Below are 17879 nucleotides of genomic sequence, written 5' to 3' on the forward strand. Positions count from 1 at the left end.
AACAGAGTGCAGACACTGTACTGTCTGCCTCCGGGACTGCAGCAGAGTGCAGACACTGTACTGTCTGCCTCCAGGACTGCAGCAGAGTGCAGACACTGTACTGTCTGCCTCCAGTTTTCTATAACTGCTCAACACATTTAATATGGTAATAAAATTTGTCTATCATAATTCTCAAAAACCATTTTCTCTTTGAGCGCCTTTACTCGTTTTCTGCGGGGGCGCTCACCCCCGTCTCCCAGGCAGCTATCATGGAGGGTTGTAGTGGGGGCGCTCACCCCCTTCCTCCAGGCAGCTATCATGGAGGGTTGTAGTGGGGGCGCTCACCCCCGTCTTCCAGGCAGCTATCATGGAGGGTTGTAGTGAGGGCGCTCACCCCCTTCCTCCAGGCAGCTATCATGGAGGGTTGTAGTGGGGGCGCTCACCCCATTCCTCCAGGCAGCTATCATGGAGGGTTGTAGTGGGGGCGCTCACCCCCTTCCTCCAGGCAGCTATCATGGAGGGTTGTAGTGGGGGCGCTCACCCCCGTCTCCCAGGCAGCTATCATGGAGGGTTGTAGTGGGGGCGCTCACCCCCTTCCTCCAGGCAGCTATCATGGACGGTTGTAGTGGGGGCGCTCACCCCCTTCCTCCAGGCAGCTATCATGGAGGGTTGTAGTGGGGGCGCTCACCCCCGTCTCCCAGGCAGCTATCATGGAGGGTTGTAGTGGGGGCGCTCACCCCCTTCCTCCAGGCAGCTATCATGGAGGGTTGTAGTGGGGGCGCTCACCCCCGTCTTCCAGGCAGCTGTCATGGAGGGTTGTAGTGGGGGCGCTCACTCCCGTCTTCCAGGCAGCTATCATGGAGGGTTGTAGTGGGGGCGCTCACCCCCTTCCTCCAGGCAGCTATCATGGAGGGTTGTAGTGGGGGCGCTCACCCCCGTCTTCCAGGCAGCTATCATGGAGGGTTGTAGTGGGGGCGCTCACTCCCGTCTTCCAGGCAGCTATCATGGAGCGTTGTAGTGGGGGCGCTAACTCCCGTCTTCCAGGCAGCTATCATGGAGGGTTGTAGTGGGGGCGCTAACTCCCGTCTTCCAGGCAGCTATCATGGAGGGTTGTAGTGGGGGCGCTCACTCCCGTCTTCCAGGCAGCTATCATGGAGCGTTGTAGTGGGGGCGCTCACCCCCGTCTTCCAGGCAGCTATCATGGAGGGTTGTAGTGGGGGCGCTCACTCCCGTCTTCCAGGCAGCTATCATGGAGCGTTGTAGTGGGAGCGCTCACCCCCGTCTTCCAGGCAGCTATCATGGAGGGTTGTAGTGGGGGCGCTCACCCCCGTCTTCCAGGCAGCTATCATGGAGGGTTGTAGTGGGGGCGCTCACTCCCGTCTTCCAGGCAGCTATCATGGAGTGTTGTTGTGGGGGCGCTCACCCCCTTCCTCCAGGCAGCTATCATGGAGCGTTGTAGTGGGAGCGCTCACCCCCGTCTTCCAGGCAGCTATCATGGAGGGTTGTAGTGGGGGCGCTCACCCCCGTCTTCCAGGCAGCTATCATGGAGTGTTGTTGTGGGGGCGCTCACCCCCTTCCTCCAGGCAGCTATCATGGAGCGTTGTAGTGGGAGAGCTCACCCCCTTCCTCCAGGCAGCTATCATGGAGCGTTGTAGTGGGGGCGCTCACCCCCTTCCTCTAGGCAGCTATCATGGAGCGTTGTAGTGGGGGCGCTCACCCCCTTCCTCCAGGCAGCTATCATGGAGAGTTGTAGTGGGAGAGCTCACCCCCTTCCTCCAGGCAGCTATCATGGAGCGTTGTAGTGGGGGAGCTCACCCCCTTGCTCCAGGCAGCTATCATGGAGCGTTGTAGTGGGGGAGCTCACCCCCTTCCTCCAGCCAGCTATCATGGAGCGTTGTAGTGGGGGCGCTCACCCCCTTCCTCCAGGCAGCTATCATGGAGCGTTGTAGTGAGGGCGCTCACCCCCTTCCTCCAGGCAGCTATCATGGAGCGTTGTAGTGGGAGAGCTCACCCCCTTTCTCCAGGCAGCTATCATGGAGCGTTGTAGTGGGGGCGCTCACCCCCTTCCTCCAGGCAGCTATCATGGAGCGTTGTAGTGGGAGAGCTCACCCCCTTTCTCCAGGAAGCTATCATGGAGCGTTGTAGTGGGGGCGCTCACCCCTGTCCTCCAGGCAGCCATCATGGAGGGTTGTAGTGGGAACGCTCACCCCCGTCCTCCAGGCAGCCATCATGGAGGGTTGTAATGGGAACGCTCACCCCCGTCCTCCAGGCAGCCATCATGGAGGGTTGTAGTGGGGGCGCTCACCCCTGTCCTCCAGGCAGCTATCATGGAGGGTTGTAGTAGGAACGCTCACCCCCGTCCTCCAGGCAGCCATCATGGAGGGTTATAGTGGGGGCGCTCACCCCCTCCTCCAGGCAGCCATTATGGAGGGGTGTAGGTGACTTTCACCTCCTCCTCCAGAACTCTACTGTGGAGGATAATATATACAAGAATCAAAGGCGGCCATCAAGAGCGCTGAGAAAATTTCCAATAATGGGATGGAAAGTGATCAAAAGTTTGGTAATCATGGGGTTATCCAACCCCCATTCTTCCCCCTCCCCCGCTTCCCCTACCCCCGCTTCCCCTCTTCCCTCCCGTTTCTCCTCTTTCCTTCTTCACTTACTCCGCTTGTTGATGCTGAAGGCCACGATACATTAAACCCGACTGGTGTGTATACTATCAGTGTGTGTATACAGTTGTGTATAGCCTCACTATGTGCATACTGTTGTGTTTACCCTCAGTGTGTGTATACTGTTTTTATACCATCAGTGTGTGTATACTGTTGTGTATGTCTCAAAATGTCTCAATGGCTATACACCAGCAGGTGTATATCTCTCAGTGGCCATGCACTGATAGGTGTATAGCTACTGAGAAATACACACCTGCTGGAGTATAACTACTGTAAAATACTCACCTGCTGGTGAATAGCCACCGAGATATACACACCTGCTGGTGTATAACCGTTGAGATATACATACCTGCTAGTGTATAGCCACCGAGATATACACACCTGCTGGTGTATAACCGTTGAGATATACATACCTGCTAGTGTATAGCCACCGAGATATACACACCTGCTGGTGTATAGCCACTGTGATATACACACCTGCTGGTGTATAGCCACTGTGATATACATACCTGCTGGTGTATAGCCACTGAGATATACACACCTGCTGGTGTATAGCCATTGTGATATACACAACTGCTTGTGTATAGCCACTGTGATATACACACCTGCTGGTGTATAGCCACTGTGATATACACACCTGCTGGTGTATAGCCACTGTGATATACACACCTGCTGGTGTATAGCCACCGAGATATACACACCTGCTGGTGTATAACCGTTGAGATATACATACCTGCTGGTGTATAGCCACTGTGATATACATACCTGCTGGTGTATAGCCACTGTGATATACACACCTGCTGGTGTATAGCCACTGTGATATACACACCTGCTGGTGTATAGCCACCGAGATATACACACCTGCTGGTGTATAACCGTTGAGATATACATACCTGCTGGTGTATAGCCACTGTGATATACACACCTGCTGGTGTATAGCCACTGTGATATACAAACCTGCTGGTGTATAGCCACTGTGATATACACACCTGCTGGTGTATAGCCACTGTGATATACACACCTGCTGGTGCATAGCCACTGAGATATACACCAGCAGGTGTGTATAGCCACCGAGATATACACACCTGCTGGTGTATAGCCACTGTGATATACACACCTGCTGGTGTATAGCCACTGTGATATGCACACCTGCTGGTGTATAGCCACTGTGATATACACACCTGCTGGTGTATAGCCACTGTGATATACACACCTGCTGGTGTATAGCCACTGTGATATGCACACCTGCTGGTGTATAGCCATTGTGATATACACACCTGCTGGTGTATAGCCATTGTGATATACACACCTGCTGGTGTATAGCCACTGTGATATACACACCTGCTGGTGTATAGCCACTGTGATATGCACACCTGCTGGTGTATAGCCACTGTGATATACACACCTGCTGGTGTATAGCCACTGTGATATACACACCTGCTGGTGTATAGCCACTGTGATATACACACCTGCTGGTGTATAGCCACTGTGATATACACACCTGCTGGTGTATAGCCACTGTGATATACACACCTGCTGGTGTATAGCCACTGTGATATACACACCTGCTGGTGTATAGCCACTGTGATATGCACACCTGCTGGTGTATAGCCACTGTGATATACACACCTGACACTAACAGGTGTATCTCTTAGGCTCACGATTTGTCTCGCAGCCTTTTTTCTAGAGTGAGATCTTCAAACTGGTCTCTGGGTCTCCAAACTGGTCTCTAAACTGGTCTATGGTTCTCCAAACTGGTCTCTGGGTCTCCAAACTTGTCTTTAAACTGGTCTATGGTTCTCCAAACTGGTCTCTTGTCACTAAACTGGTCTCTTGTCTTTAAACTGGTCTCTGGTCTCCAAACTAGTCTCTGGTCTCCAAACTGGTCTCTGGGACTCCAAACTGGTCTCTGGTCTCTAAACTGGTATCTGGTCCCTAAACTAATCTCTGAGTCTCCAAACTAGTCTCTGGTCTCCAAACTGGTCTCTAAATTGGTCTCTGGTCTCTAACTGGTCTCTGGTTTCTAAACTAATCTCTGGGTCTCCAAACTGGTCTCTCGTCTCTAAACTGGGCTCTGATCTCTAAACTAGTCTCTGGTCTCCATACTGGTCTCTAAATTGGTCTCTGGTCTCTAAACTAATCTCTGGTCTCTAAACTAATCTCTGGGTTTCCAAACTGGCCTCTTGTCTTTAAGATGTTCTCTGGTCTTTAAACTAGTCTCTGGAGCTCCAAACTAGTCTCTGGTCTCCAAACTGGTTTCTGATCTGTAAACTGGTCTCTGGCCTCTAAGGTAATCTCTGGGACTCCAAACTGACCTCTGGTCTCTAAACAGGTTTCTGGGACTCCAAACTGGTCTCTGTGGCTTCAAACTGGTCTGCGGTCTTCAAACTGGTCTCTGGGTCTCTAAACAGGCCCCTGGTCTCTAAACTAATCACTGGTTTCCCAGATTGGTCTCTTGTCTCTAAACTGATCTCTAGTCTGTAAACTAGTCTCTGGTCTCCAAACTGGTCTCTAAACTGGTCTCTGGTTTCTAAACTGGTCTCTGAGGCTTCAAACTGGTCTCTGGGATTCAAGACTGGTGTCTGGTCTCCATACTGGTCTCTGGGTCTCATATCTGGCCTCTGGTCTCTAAACTGGTCTCTGGGTCTCCAAACTGGTCTCTGGGTTTCATTCCATCTCTCTCTTTTCTTCTTGTTCGGCTTCTTATCTTCATTTCCCAACCTTCTTTCCTCCCTTCCCCTCGTTTACTCCCTCTGCCCCTGTGCCTTACTGACCATAACTTTTAAAGGGGTGGACCGGTACGTCAGCGGAAGGCCTCTGTCAGATGACCAAAACTCCATCCGTGGGGCATCACATGACTATGACTCGCGTCAGGAAACACTTGTCCTGTTTCCTGACGAACCTTACCTAACCTAACCTCTAAGTGATTGTCATATCTGATTAGACAGACTGGTAATTATTAGACCGGTTAGTAGATAGACTGATGTTAAGATAGACTGCAGTACATAGACTGGTTAGCTGACAAACTGATGATTAGATTGATGAGGAGATATACTGGCGATATACTGGAGATATGCTAGTGAGGAGATATATTGGTGAGGAGATAGACTAGTGTGGAGGCACGAGTTAGGTAAGTACACTTTCCTGCGTGATGATAAACACATGATAACAAAGAGCGGTACTTATCTTTTAACTACACAATGGCGCCCCTACTTTTTATTGGGGGCATTTTGCATCGCCTGCCCAGTCTTTTACTTTCGTAGGGAGTGATTTCTGTGTGCAGATTTGGGACCATTCCTTCCAAGATTTTCCAAGTGTAGATTATGATATTCTCTCCCTCCTGCGTTCCAACGAGTACAAGTCAAGTGCTTCCAAGCGTTCCCAGTAGTTAAGGTGCTTGACAGAACTTATACGTGCAGTAAAGGATCTCTGTACACTCTCTAGATCTGCGATTTCACCTGCTTTGAATGGAGATGTTAATGTACAGCAGTATTCCAGCCTAGAGTGAACAAGTGATTTGAAAAGGATCATCATGGGCTTGGCATCTCTCGTTTTGAAAGTTCTCATTATCCATCCTATCATTTTCTTTGCACGTGCGATCGTGGCACTGTTGTGATCCTTGAAAGTGAGATCCTCAGACATTACTACTCCCAGGTCCCTTACATTATTTTTCCGCTCTATTGTATGGCCGGAGTCAGTAGTATACTCTGTTCTAGTTATTATCTCCTCCAGTTTTCCATAACGGAGTAGTTGGAATTTGATTGACAGTATTTCAGAGTCTATAGCGCAAAGTCATTATTTTCTTTGTTTTCAGAGGACGATTTGTGACGTATTCACGCTCTGATGTCTAAATTCAATCCAGCTACTGCCCAGCGGGCCACCCAACAGTTCCTCCTATGTACAAAGGGAATGCTGAGATCAGCTTTATACACCTTCCTTGCTACACATTGCAATAAGGATTAACACAAGAGGGCTGTTTTCTCGTCGTTTAGCAGTGGGCTAATAGTTATCATGCCCTTGACTTGCAGGCTCAGTAGGGCGCAGGTTTTCCCTTAATTATTCTGCTATGGGGAAAGAATAGTTACTCTAAGTTTAACCCTCATTATGCAGTTGTTCAGAAATTCTAGCAAGGAGACGACGTGCATGATGATGCCTGGTACATACACACAAACTGTTGTGGAAGTGGAAGAATCCACTAGCCCCTTTCCGAGAGGGCTAGGCCCTTCAAAGGGCTGAGAGATACCTCTTCACTGGAGAATTTTCTCCACATCTGGTGAGGAAAGAGATTAGTGAAGAAATAGACTGGTGAGGAGATAGACTGGTGTTAAGATAGACTTCCGATTTCCGGCAACGACCCCCAAAAACGACTTTCAGAAACGACTCTCAAACACGACCCTCAGAAACGACTCTGAGAAACGATCATCAAAACGACCTGATGTATTGAAACGACCCTCAGAAAAGACTTTCTGAAATGACTCTCAGACATGACTGAAACAACCCAGGAAATAAAGTAAAAGGACACAAGTGCAACTAATGTGACATTTATTGTGGCAACATTTCGCTCTCCAGGAGCTTTATCAAGCCATTACAAACAATACATGGACACAGAGGGTATATATAGGATCAGAGTGAGGTGAATACTGGCTTCTCACTGCAGCTTTATGTGAACCTTCTTCTTCTAATCTTCCTAGAAGATACATCACTGCCCTTAAGGACCTCGCCAACGACCCCAACATTATCGTCACCACCGCCGACAAAGGAGGTGGAGTCGTCATACTCAACACCAGTGACTACAACACTAAAATGATGGACCTTTTGAATGATCAATCTACATACGAACCCATCAGCACTCAACAGTGGGAGACGCTCACCAAAGACTTTCTATACAAAACCAGACAAATACTCAAACGCACTAGAGAAGGGAAGAAACTTCTGTACTTGTTACCAAGCAACCCTAAACCAGCACACATGTATGGTTTACCCAAGACCCATAAACACAATATTCCTCTCAGACCAATCACGTCAGGAATAGGCAGTGCTCCACACAAACTAGCCGGAGTTCTTGCCAAACATCTTTCCTGCCTTCTGGGGACCATCAGCCCGGCTCATCTTAAACACTCAGGCGACCTTCTCAACCGCATCCGTAACCTCTCCATCCGTAACAAGAAACTAAGCAGTTTGGATGTGACTTCCCTCTTCACAAAAGTACCTACCAAAAAAGCCATCGAGGTTCTACGACGTAAAGTCAACCAGGACCTTAATCTTCCTTTACCTCCTGGAGATTTTGTTGACCTGATTGAACTCTGTGTTAACTTCAACTGTTTTTCTTTCAATAACAAGCTCTACAAACAAACCTACGGCATGGGAATGGGGTCCCCAATAAGTGCCGTCCTAGCCAACTTATACATGGAACACCTAGAGTCCGAACACTTCGCCAACATCATCCCTTCAAGCGTCACTTGGTTACGTTATGTGGACGATGTCCTCGTAATAACTCCAAAACGCTTTGATGTACGGGATCTTCAGGCAAGGCTCAACGCAGTTGAACCAGCGATTCAGTTTACACTAGAAGAAGAGTCCAATGACAAGCTACCTTTCCTCGATGTCCTCATTCACAAAGTAGACAACAACCTAAGATTTCAAGTTTATCGGAAACCCACCAATAAAAATGATCTCACACACTTCTATTCCAGTCAAGATACCAAGACCAAAAGAGGCATCATCATCGGGTTCTTCCTAAGAGCATACCGAATTTGTAGTCCTGAGTTTCTTGACGAGGAATGTACTTACATTCACCAAACATTCACTGAGTTACAATTTCCTTCTTTTTTCATCAAAGACTGCAAGAAAAGAGCTCTTCAGATCATCAATTCTCCATGCATCAACACCGCTCCCAACAAAGTTATAATTCTTCCCAACAGCCAGGTTGCACTAAACGTCTCAAAAGTACTTTCACAAGCTAACACCAGAGTCGCCATCGCTTCTACCACTTCAATTAAGGATCTAACCAGGACAAAATCCAAGCACCACGAACCAGTCAATGCAGGAGTTTACACTATACCCTGTGGAGGCTGTGACAAGATCTACGTAGGTGAAACAGCAAGAAACCTCGACACCCGCCTCAATGAACACATTTACGCATGTAGGAACGACAACTTAAACAACGCCTGTGTACAACACCGAAATTCCACCAATCATCTCATGAAATTCAGAGACGCCCAATTAGTGATTAAAGAAACTAATTTCCGCACACGCAAGTGCCTTGAATCAGCACTGATCGCTGTTTCGAATACAATTAAACAAAACAACGGCAGCTTCACCATCTCCGAAGTCTTAGCAAGAATCCTCCTGAAAACAGTAAACCCTGCCATCACATAGTCTCTCCTGTTATACTACACACAGCACAGAGAGTGAACACTGAAACAAGCTGCCTCATTCCAGTCTATATTTGTCCAACCTATTTTTATGTTACCCAAGTAATAGCTTTTATATCCTTTTACTCATGTACGAATTAATTGCTCTACCATATTGTATTACTTTTGTCACTACCACTACTACTACTACTACCACTAGTGAACATCGAAATGGTACCTCACTAGTATTCACCTCACTCTGATCCTATATATACCCTCTGTGTCCATGTATTGTTTGTAATGGCTTGATAAAGCTCCTGGAGAGCGAAACGTTGCCACAATAAATGTCACATTAGTTGCACTTGTGTCCTTTTACTTTACATATTGTCGGTAATTCTACCAACTTTATTACATCAGAATATATATGTATCTTTAGAAACGAATTGTAAAAACTACCCATAAAACTATGCAAAGAAATGACCCTTAGAGACGACCATAAAAAAAGGACCTCTTAGACACGATCCTGGGTAAGCTAGTTAATGAGGGAATGAGCTAGTTGATGAGGGGGTGAGCTAGTTGATGAGGGGGTGAGCTAGTTGATGAGGGGGTGAGCTAGTTGATGAGGGGGTGAGCTAGTTGATGAGGAGGTGAGCTAGTTGATGAGGGGGTGAGCTAGTTGATGAGGGGGTGAGCTAGTTGATGAGGGGTGAGCTAGTTGATGAGGGGGTGAGCTAGTTGATGAGGGGGTGAGCTAGTTGATGAGGGGCGAGCTAATTTATGAGGGGTGAGCTAGTTGATGAAGGGCGATCTAGTTGATGAGGGGGTGACCTAGTTGATGAGGGGGTGAGCTAGTTGATGAGGGGGTGAGCTAGTAGATGAGGTGAGCTAGTTGATGAGGGGGTGAGCTAGTTGATGAGGGGGTGAGCTAGTTGATGAGGGGGTGAGCTAGTAGATGAGGAGGTGAGCTAGTTGATGAGGGAGTGAGCTAGTTGATGAGGGGGTGAGCTAGTTGATGAGGGGGTGAGCTAGTTGATGAGGTGGTGATCTAGTTGATGAGGGGTGACCTAGTTTATGAGGGAGTGAGCTAGTTGATGAGGGGGTGAGCTAGTTGATGAGGGGGTGAGCTAGTTGATGAGGAGGTGAGCTAGTTGATGAGGGGGTGAGCTAGTTGATGAGGGGGTGAGCTAGTTGATGAGGGGGTGAGCTAGTTGATGAGGTGGTGATCTAGTTGATGAGGGGTGACCTAGTTTATGAGGGAGTGAGCTAGTTGATGAGGGGGTGAGCTAGTTGATGAGAGGGTGAGCCAATTGATGAGGGGTGAGCTAGTTGATGATGGGCTGAGCTAGTTGATGAGGGGGTGAGCTAGTTGATGAGGGGATGAGCTAGTTGATGAGGGGGTGAGCCAGTTGATGAGGGGGTGAGCTAGTTGATGAGGGGATGAGCTAGTTGATGAGGGGGTGAGCCAGTTGATGAGGAGGTGAGCTAGTTGATGAGGGGTGAGCTAGTTGATGATAATGGTGGTTGATGATTGTTGTTAGCGTTATCGGGCGCTAGATGGAGCTGGTGGTTGTGGTGGTTAGTAACGGAGTGACCCTAACTGTGATATAACGAAGCAGTGTGATCATGACTGGTGGTATAACGAAGCAGTGTGACAATGACTGGTGGTATAACGAAGCAGTGTGACCATGACTGGTGGTATAACGAAGCAGTGTGATCATGACTGGTGGTATAACGAAGCAGTGTGACCATGACTGGTGGTATAACGAAGCAGTGTGACCATGACTGGTGGTATAACGAAGCAGTGTGATCATGACTGGTGGTATAACGAAGCAGTGTGACCATGACTGGTGGTATAACGAAGCAGTGTGACCATGACTGGTGGTATAACGAAGCAGTGTGACCATGACTGGTGGTATAACGAAGCAGTGTGACCATAACTGGTGGTATAACGAAGCAGTGTGATCATGACTGGTGGTATAACGAAGCAGTGTGACAATGACTGGTGGTATAACGAAGCAGTGTGACCATGACTGGTGGTATAACGAAGCAGTGTGATCATGACTGGTGGTATAACGAAGCAGTGTGACCATGACTGGTGGTATAACGAAGCAGTGTGACCATGACTGGTGGTATAACGAAGCAGTGTGATCATGACTGGTGGTATAACGAAGCAGAGGTGTCACTGGTCCACAAGTATATACGATATACCATAATAAAGCCCAAGTGGGCGTTATTCTTTTTATTATATTATTCGTTATTAACACACTAGCAGTCTCACACCGAGATAGGGTAACCTGAAAACAAGAGGAAACACGTTCACCATCATTCATTCAGTCACTGCTTTGACGCAAGCGTGTTGACATAGCAGTTTAGATGCCCCACTGAGTCACATTATCTCCACCCCTCCTTCAGAGTACAAGCAGAGTACTTCCCACCTCCAGGATTGCAACATTCCCACTCTCCTTCAGAGTACAGACGCTGTACTTCCCACCTCCAGGACTGCAACATTCCCAACCCCTCCTCCAGAGTCCAGACACTATACTTCCCACCCCCGGGACTGCAACATTCCCACCCCTCCTTCAGAGTCCAGACACTGTACTTCCCACCTCCGGGACTGCAACATTCCCACCCCTCCTTCAGAGTCCAGACACTGTACTTCCCACCTCCGGGACTGCAACATTCCCACCCCTCCTTCAGAGTCCAGACACTGTACTTCCCACCCCCGGGACTGCAACATTCCCACCCCTCCTTCAGAGTCCAGACACTGTACTTCCCACCTCCGGGACTGCAACATTCCCACCCCTCCTTCAGAGTCCAGACACTGTACTTCCCACCTCCGGGACTGTAACATTCCCACCCCTCCTTCAGAGTCCAGACACTGTACTTCCCACCTCCGGGACTGCAACATTCCCACCCCTCCTTCAGAGTCCAGACACTGTACTTCCCACCTCCTGGACTGCAACATTCCCACCCCTCCTTCAGAGTCCAGACACTGTACTTCCCACCTCCGGGACTGCAACATTCCCACTCCTCCTTCAGAGTCCGGGCACTGTACTTCCCACCTTCGGGACTGTCTCGGGATACTCCCCAGATAGGGAGCCAAGGCCGGGTCACCACTACTTGGAAAAGACCCGGGCCAGGAGAATACCGGCGAATAAGAAAAAAAATAAAAATTCCCACCCCTCCTTCCGAGTACTTCCCTCAATCCCGAAAAGTTGAAAAATAAGAGCTATGTGCATCACTTGGGTATCTTTCTTACCCTTCCCCCCCATACCTAAGTGTTGCATATATATCTTATTCGCCCGTTGTGCTTCGTACCTGATATAGCGAAGCCGGAGAAGCCGACGGCGAGGGTGAGGGCGGTGATGGCTACTGTGGTGCTCCTGCTAAAAGCCACCACGAGCAGGAACACTGCCTCTAGGCCGAACCCGCCACAGTTGAAGACCTTCCTGACGTTGGTGGTGGAGAGGATCTTGTTCTTGCGAATGTGGTCGGCCAACTGGCCACCGAAGGGAACAACGATGGTCATGACCAGGTGAGGGAGCGCTGAGATCGTCCCGCTCTGCCGTGGACACACGTCATGCATGGAAGACGTTAGCGTGGTTGAGATAATTAACAGCTAGGTCACATGCTGTAGTTGAAAAGTAGGCGACTTTTCGGTTAGTTTTGGATCACTGTGGTTCAACCCAGTTAAATGGCTATAGCCTTGCCTCTGGTTACAGGCGCCTGGGGATCACTTGTCAAGCGAATAATATCCCAGTAAAACGCTACAAATTTTGGATCATTGTTATGTAGCGAGTGATAATGACCGACGACACACTGAAATAGTCGCTTAGTTTTCAACTGAAACTTCTGTGTAAGTTAATCGTTACATCCTCTCCCTACGTTAGCTTTGAATGGGACTCCGATGATATTAAAACATATAGTAGGAGTTTATGATGATTTTGTTTTCATTATTCACCAAAGTTAACTCATTAAAGCTATGTCATCAAACTGTCTGTTTTATTTCCATTAGGGTCCTTTAATCCTCTAAGGCCATAGGATGCGACTCACAGCAGTCGCCTAACACCCAGGTACCTACATACTACAAGGTGAGCAGCGGATGTAAGGAAATTTGCCCAACGCTTCAGTTCGTCCGAGGATCGAATCCGGACCTTCAATGTGTGAGCTGAGGGCTCTACACCTAGTGATGCCAAGAAGCACTTTGCTAAGTTATCCTACACTAAACCTTCATAGTTTATCACCATTGTATGTTCTCACTATGTCTTAACATAACCATTACCTATACTTGACAAGAAAGGGAAAGGCTAAGGGGGCTGAAGCTCTTCAAATAACGGCTAATATTCAGTTTTAAATTGACCAGTGACCACAAAAGCAAGATCGTTTAAGGAACTTATAAACAGTACTCCGAGGATGAGTTCTCGAAACCATATAACGCATGAGACTAAAGGAAGTACCTTGGCCACATCGTAGCGGAAGACCTCGGTGAAGTATGTTGGCTGTGAGATGATTAGGAGATAAAATGTCCATGAACGAGCTATGTTAGCCACGATGATCGCCCACACCGGCATCGACGTGGCGATCGCCCGCCAGGGAGTCGAGGTGAATGTGGGCTGCAACGCTGGCTGTGGAGTGGATGAAGAGTTAGGGCCAGTAGAGTTAGGTTCAGCAGAGTTAGGTCCAGCAGAGTAGGTCCAACAGAGTAGGTGCAGCAGAGTTGGGTCCAGCAGACTGGTACTGACTTACGAACGCATTTTGTGCTTATACCCTAAGAGCAGCCTGAAGTTTGTCATGTATCAGATATCCCAGACATCATACTGAGGGGAGGTGTAAATACCATACAGAGTGGACGTATACCGCACATTTGACCACTGCCTAGGAGCACCTTGGACATACCCTGCATCGACACTGGTATACCTGGTTATACTCACTGTATCACATCTGATATAACTGAAGGACTCAGTACTGAAAAAAGGAAAAGATATACAGATTTTTTTTTGTAACTTGTTTGTGAAAAAAAAAACGAAAATCTTTCTGATTCCTCAGCGAGCCATCAATGTTGGACATTAACGGTGAGCATCAGTCGTGTGCATTGACGGTACACAACAATGGTGCACATAATCGGTGAACATCAATGATGTATAAATCATGGGCATCAATGGTGCAAATCAATGATGAAAATCAATGGTGTGCATCTGTGGTGCACATCAATGGTGTGCAACAATGATGGGCATCAACGGTATGCATCAATGTTACAAATCAATAGTGTGTTGATGCCCACCATTGGTTCAAATCATTGGTGGGGATCAACGGTACACATCAATGGTGCACATCAATGGTGCACATCAATACTGCACATCAGTGGTGTACATTAATGGTGCAAATAAATGATGCGCATCATTGGTGTACATCAATGGTGCACATCAAGAGTGGTGTGCATCAATAGTACGCATCAATGGTGTGCATCAATGAAGCACGTCAATTTTGTAAATCAGTGTTTATCATCAATGGTGTACGATTTACATCAGTAGTGCGTATTAATTTTGCACTATGTGCCTCATTGATGCATTTGAATGGTATACAATGCACTTCAAGTAATCACATAAATGGTGTACAATGCACATCAATGGGAACATCAGTGGGGTACACCAATAGTTCAAATTACTTGTGTAAAGACCAACCATGATATACATCAATGTTGTACATCAGTGGTGCAGCACATTAGTGGGGCAGTACATCAATGGTGCACATCAGCAGTGCAGCACATTAGTGGGGCAGTACATCAGTGGTGCACATCAATAGTGCAATACATCAATGGTGTACATAAATAGTGAAGTAATCAATATTGCACATCAATAGTGCAGTCATCAATTGTGTACATAAACAGGGTAAATCAGTGATGTAAAACAATGGTATAAATCAGTGGTGAACATCAATGGTGAACATCAATGCTAAACATCAATGGTGAACATCAATAGTGAACATCAATAATGAACATCAATGGTGAACGCCAATGGTGAACATCAGTGGTGAACATCAATGGTAAACGCCAATGGTGAACATCAATGGTGAACGCCATGGTAAACATCAATAGTGAACATGAATGGTGAACATGAATGGTGAACATGAATGGTGAACATCAATGGTGAACATCAATGGTGAACATCAATGGTGAACATCAATGGTGAACATCAATGGTGTAGTCACGCTGATTGAAGAACTAGAAAAAGTTTACAAGGTCGAGTAATTAAGGTTCTATTTTGTCTACAGTGAAAGAAAAATGTTGAGGTTGTAAATGAAAGAAGTTGTAAATGAAGGAAGTTGTAAATGAAGGAAGTTGTAAATGAAAGAAGTTGTAAATGAAAGAAGTTGTAAATGAAGGAAGTTGTAAATGAAAGAAGTTGTAAATGAAGGAAGTTGTAAATGAAAGAAGTTGTAAATGAAGGAAGTTGTAAATGAAGGAAGTTGTAAATGAAAGAAGTTGTAAATGAAGGAAGTTGTAAATGAAGGAAGTTGTAAATGAAGGAAGTTGTAAATGAAGGAAGTTGTAAATGAAAGAAGTTGTAAATGAAGGAAGTTGTAAATGAAAGAAGTTGTAAATGAAAGAAGTTGTAAATGAAGGAAGTTTTAAATGAAGGAAGTTGTAAATGAAGGAAGTTGTAAATGAAAGAAGTTGTAAATGAAAGAAGTTGTAAATGAAGGAAGTTGTAAATGAAGGAAGTTGTAAATGAAAGAAGTTGTAAATGAAGGAAGCTGTAAATGAAAGAAGTTGTAAATGAAGGAAGTTGTAAATGAAAGAAGTTGTAAATGAAAGAAGTTGTAAATGAAAGAAGTTGTAAATGAAGGAAGTTGTAAATGAAGGAAGTTGTAAATGAAAGAAGTTGTAAATGAAAGAAGTTGTAAATGAAGGAAGTTGTAAATGAAGGAAGTTGTAAATGAAAGAAGTTGTAAATGAAGGAAGTTGTAAATGAAGGAAGTTGTAAATGAAAGAAGTTGTAAATGAAGGAAGTTGTAAATGAAGGAAGTTGTAAATGAAAGAAGTTGTAAATGAAGGAAGTTGTAAATGAAGGAAGTTGTAAATGAAGGAAGTTGTAAATGAAAGAAGTTGTAAATGAAGGAAGTTGTAAATGAAGGAAGTTGTAAATGAAGGAAGTTGTAAATGAAGGAAGTTGTAAATGAAGGAAGTTGTAAATGAAGGAAGTTGTAAATGAAGGAAGTTGTAAATGAAAGAAGTTGTAAATGAAGGAAGTTGTAAATGAAGGAAGTTGTAAATGAAGGAAGTTGTAAATGACAGAAGTTGTAAATGAAGGAAGTTGTAAATGACAGAAGTTGTAAATGAAGGAAGTTGTGATGACAAAAGGCAGTAAATGGAAGTAGACTATATAAAAACTTGTGAACTTCAAGAGTACTTTACCTGTTTCATGAGCCACTGCAGACTGAGAGAACCAAGCTCTGACAGCAGACTCGACCCCCAGCTGACACGCATAGGTGAGTACACACACACACACACACACACACACACACACACACACACACACACACACACACACACACACACACACACACACACACACACACACACGAGTGACCGGGTAGTGTCCAGTTGAAGAGGCGGAGCCAGGAGCTGTGAATCGACCCCCTCAACCACAATTAGATGAGTACAACTAGGTGAACACACACACATACACACACCTGCTTGCCCAAGCTCTCCTCGATGTACAGTTGTTCCCTGGCACTGATGGTCGGATGTGTGGATGGCTTCTCAAAGGCCAGCCAGTACCAGAAAAAGCCCCAGGTGATGCCAGCCATACCTGAGGGTGCCAAAGTGGGATAGTTAAATACACCAGCAGAGTGCCAAGGTGGGATAGTTAGGTGCACCTGCAGAGTGCCAAGGTGGGATAGTTAGGTGCACCTGCAGAGTGCCAAGGTGGGATAGTTAGGTGCACCTGCAGAGTGCCAAGGTGGGATAGTTAGGTGCACCAGCAGAGTGCCAAGGTGGGATAGTTATCTATTCGTTTACCTCTAAAATTACCTTATGATCTGTTTACTTCAGACCATCACACTTTGCAGTTCTTACCATGTCTGAAACAGACAGTCCAAATAATGTAAGAAAATAAGCACCCAAAAGCATTATGAGAATTATTTTCCCATATATGCAAATATATAAATATATAAAGATATATATGTATATATATATATATATATATATATATATATATATATATATATATATATATATATATATATATATATATATATATATATATATATATAGGTAGTAGGTTGGTAGACAGCAACCACCCAGGGAAGTACTACCGTCCTGCCAGATGACTGTGAAACAAAAACCTGTAACTGTTTTGCATGATGGTAGGATTGCTGGTTTTCTTTTTCTGTCTCATAAACACGCTAAGATAACAGGGATATCTTGCTACTCCTACTTACACTTTGGTCACACTTCACAGACACGCACATGCATATATATATATATACATACATCTAGGTTTTTCTCCTTTTTCTAAATAGCTCTTGTTCTTTTTTATTTCTTCTATTGTCCATGGGGAAGTGGAAAAGAATCTTTCCTCCGTAAGCCATGCGTGTCGTATGAGGCGACTAAAATGCCGGGAGCAATGGGCTAGTAACCCCTTCTCCTGTATATATTACTAAATATGAAAGGAGAAATTTTTGTTTTTCCTTTTGGGCCACCCCACCTCGGTGGGATACGGCTGGTGTGTTGAAAAATATATATATATATATATATATATATATATATATATATATATATATATATATATATATATATATATATATATATAAATATATATATATATATATATATATATATATATATATATATATATATATATATATATATATATAT

General features: G+C 45.7%; 1 protein-coding gene across 1 annotated transcript in view; it reads right to left on the minus strand.

The window, feature by feature from the left end:
* Nucleotides 1–11275: 11275 nt before the first annotated feature.
* VGlut (Vesicular glutamate transporter) overlaps nt 11276–17879 on the minus strand; it is a 216086-nt gene continuing 209482 nt past the window's right edge. Inside the window, exons 7-10 of the mRNA XM_070089687.1 lie at nt 16694–16812; nt 13459–13626; nt 12320–12563; nt 11276–11295 (exon numbers count right to left, since the gene is read on the minus strand). Coding sequence (XP_069945788.1) covers nt 11276–11295; nt 12320–12563; nt 13459–13626; nt 16694–16812 — 551 coding nt within the window. The remainder of the gene's footprint in view (nt 11296–12319; nt 12564–13458; nt 13627–16693; nt 16813–17879) is intronic.

This window comes from Cherax quadricarinatus, chromosome 2 (genome assembly GCF_038502225.1).
Source record: "Cherax quadricarinatus isolate ZL_2023a chromosome 2, ASM3850222v1, whole genome shotgun sequence".
NCBI classification, from domain to species: domain Eukaryota; kingdom Metazoa; phylum Arthropoda; class Malacostraca; order Decapoda; family Parastacidae; genus Cherax; species Cherax quadricarinatus.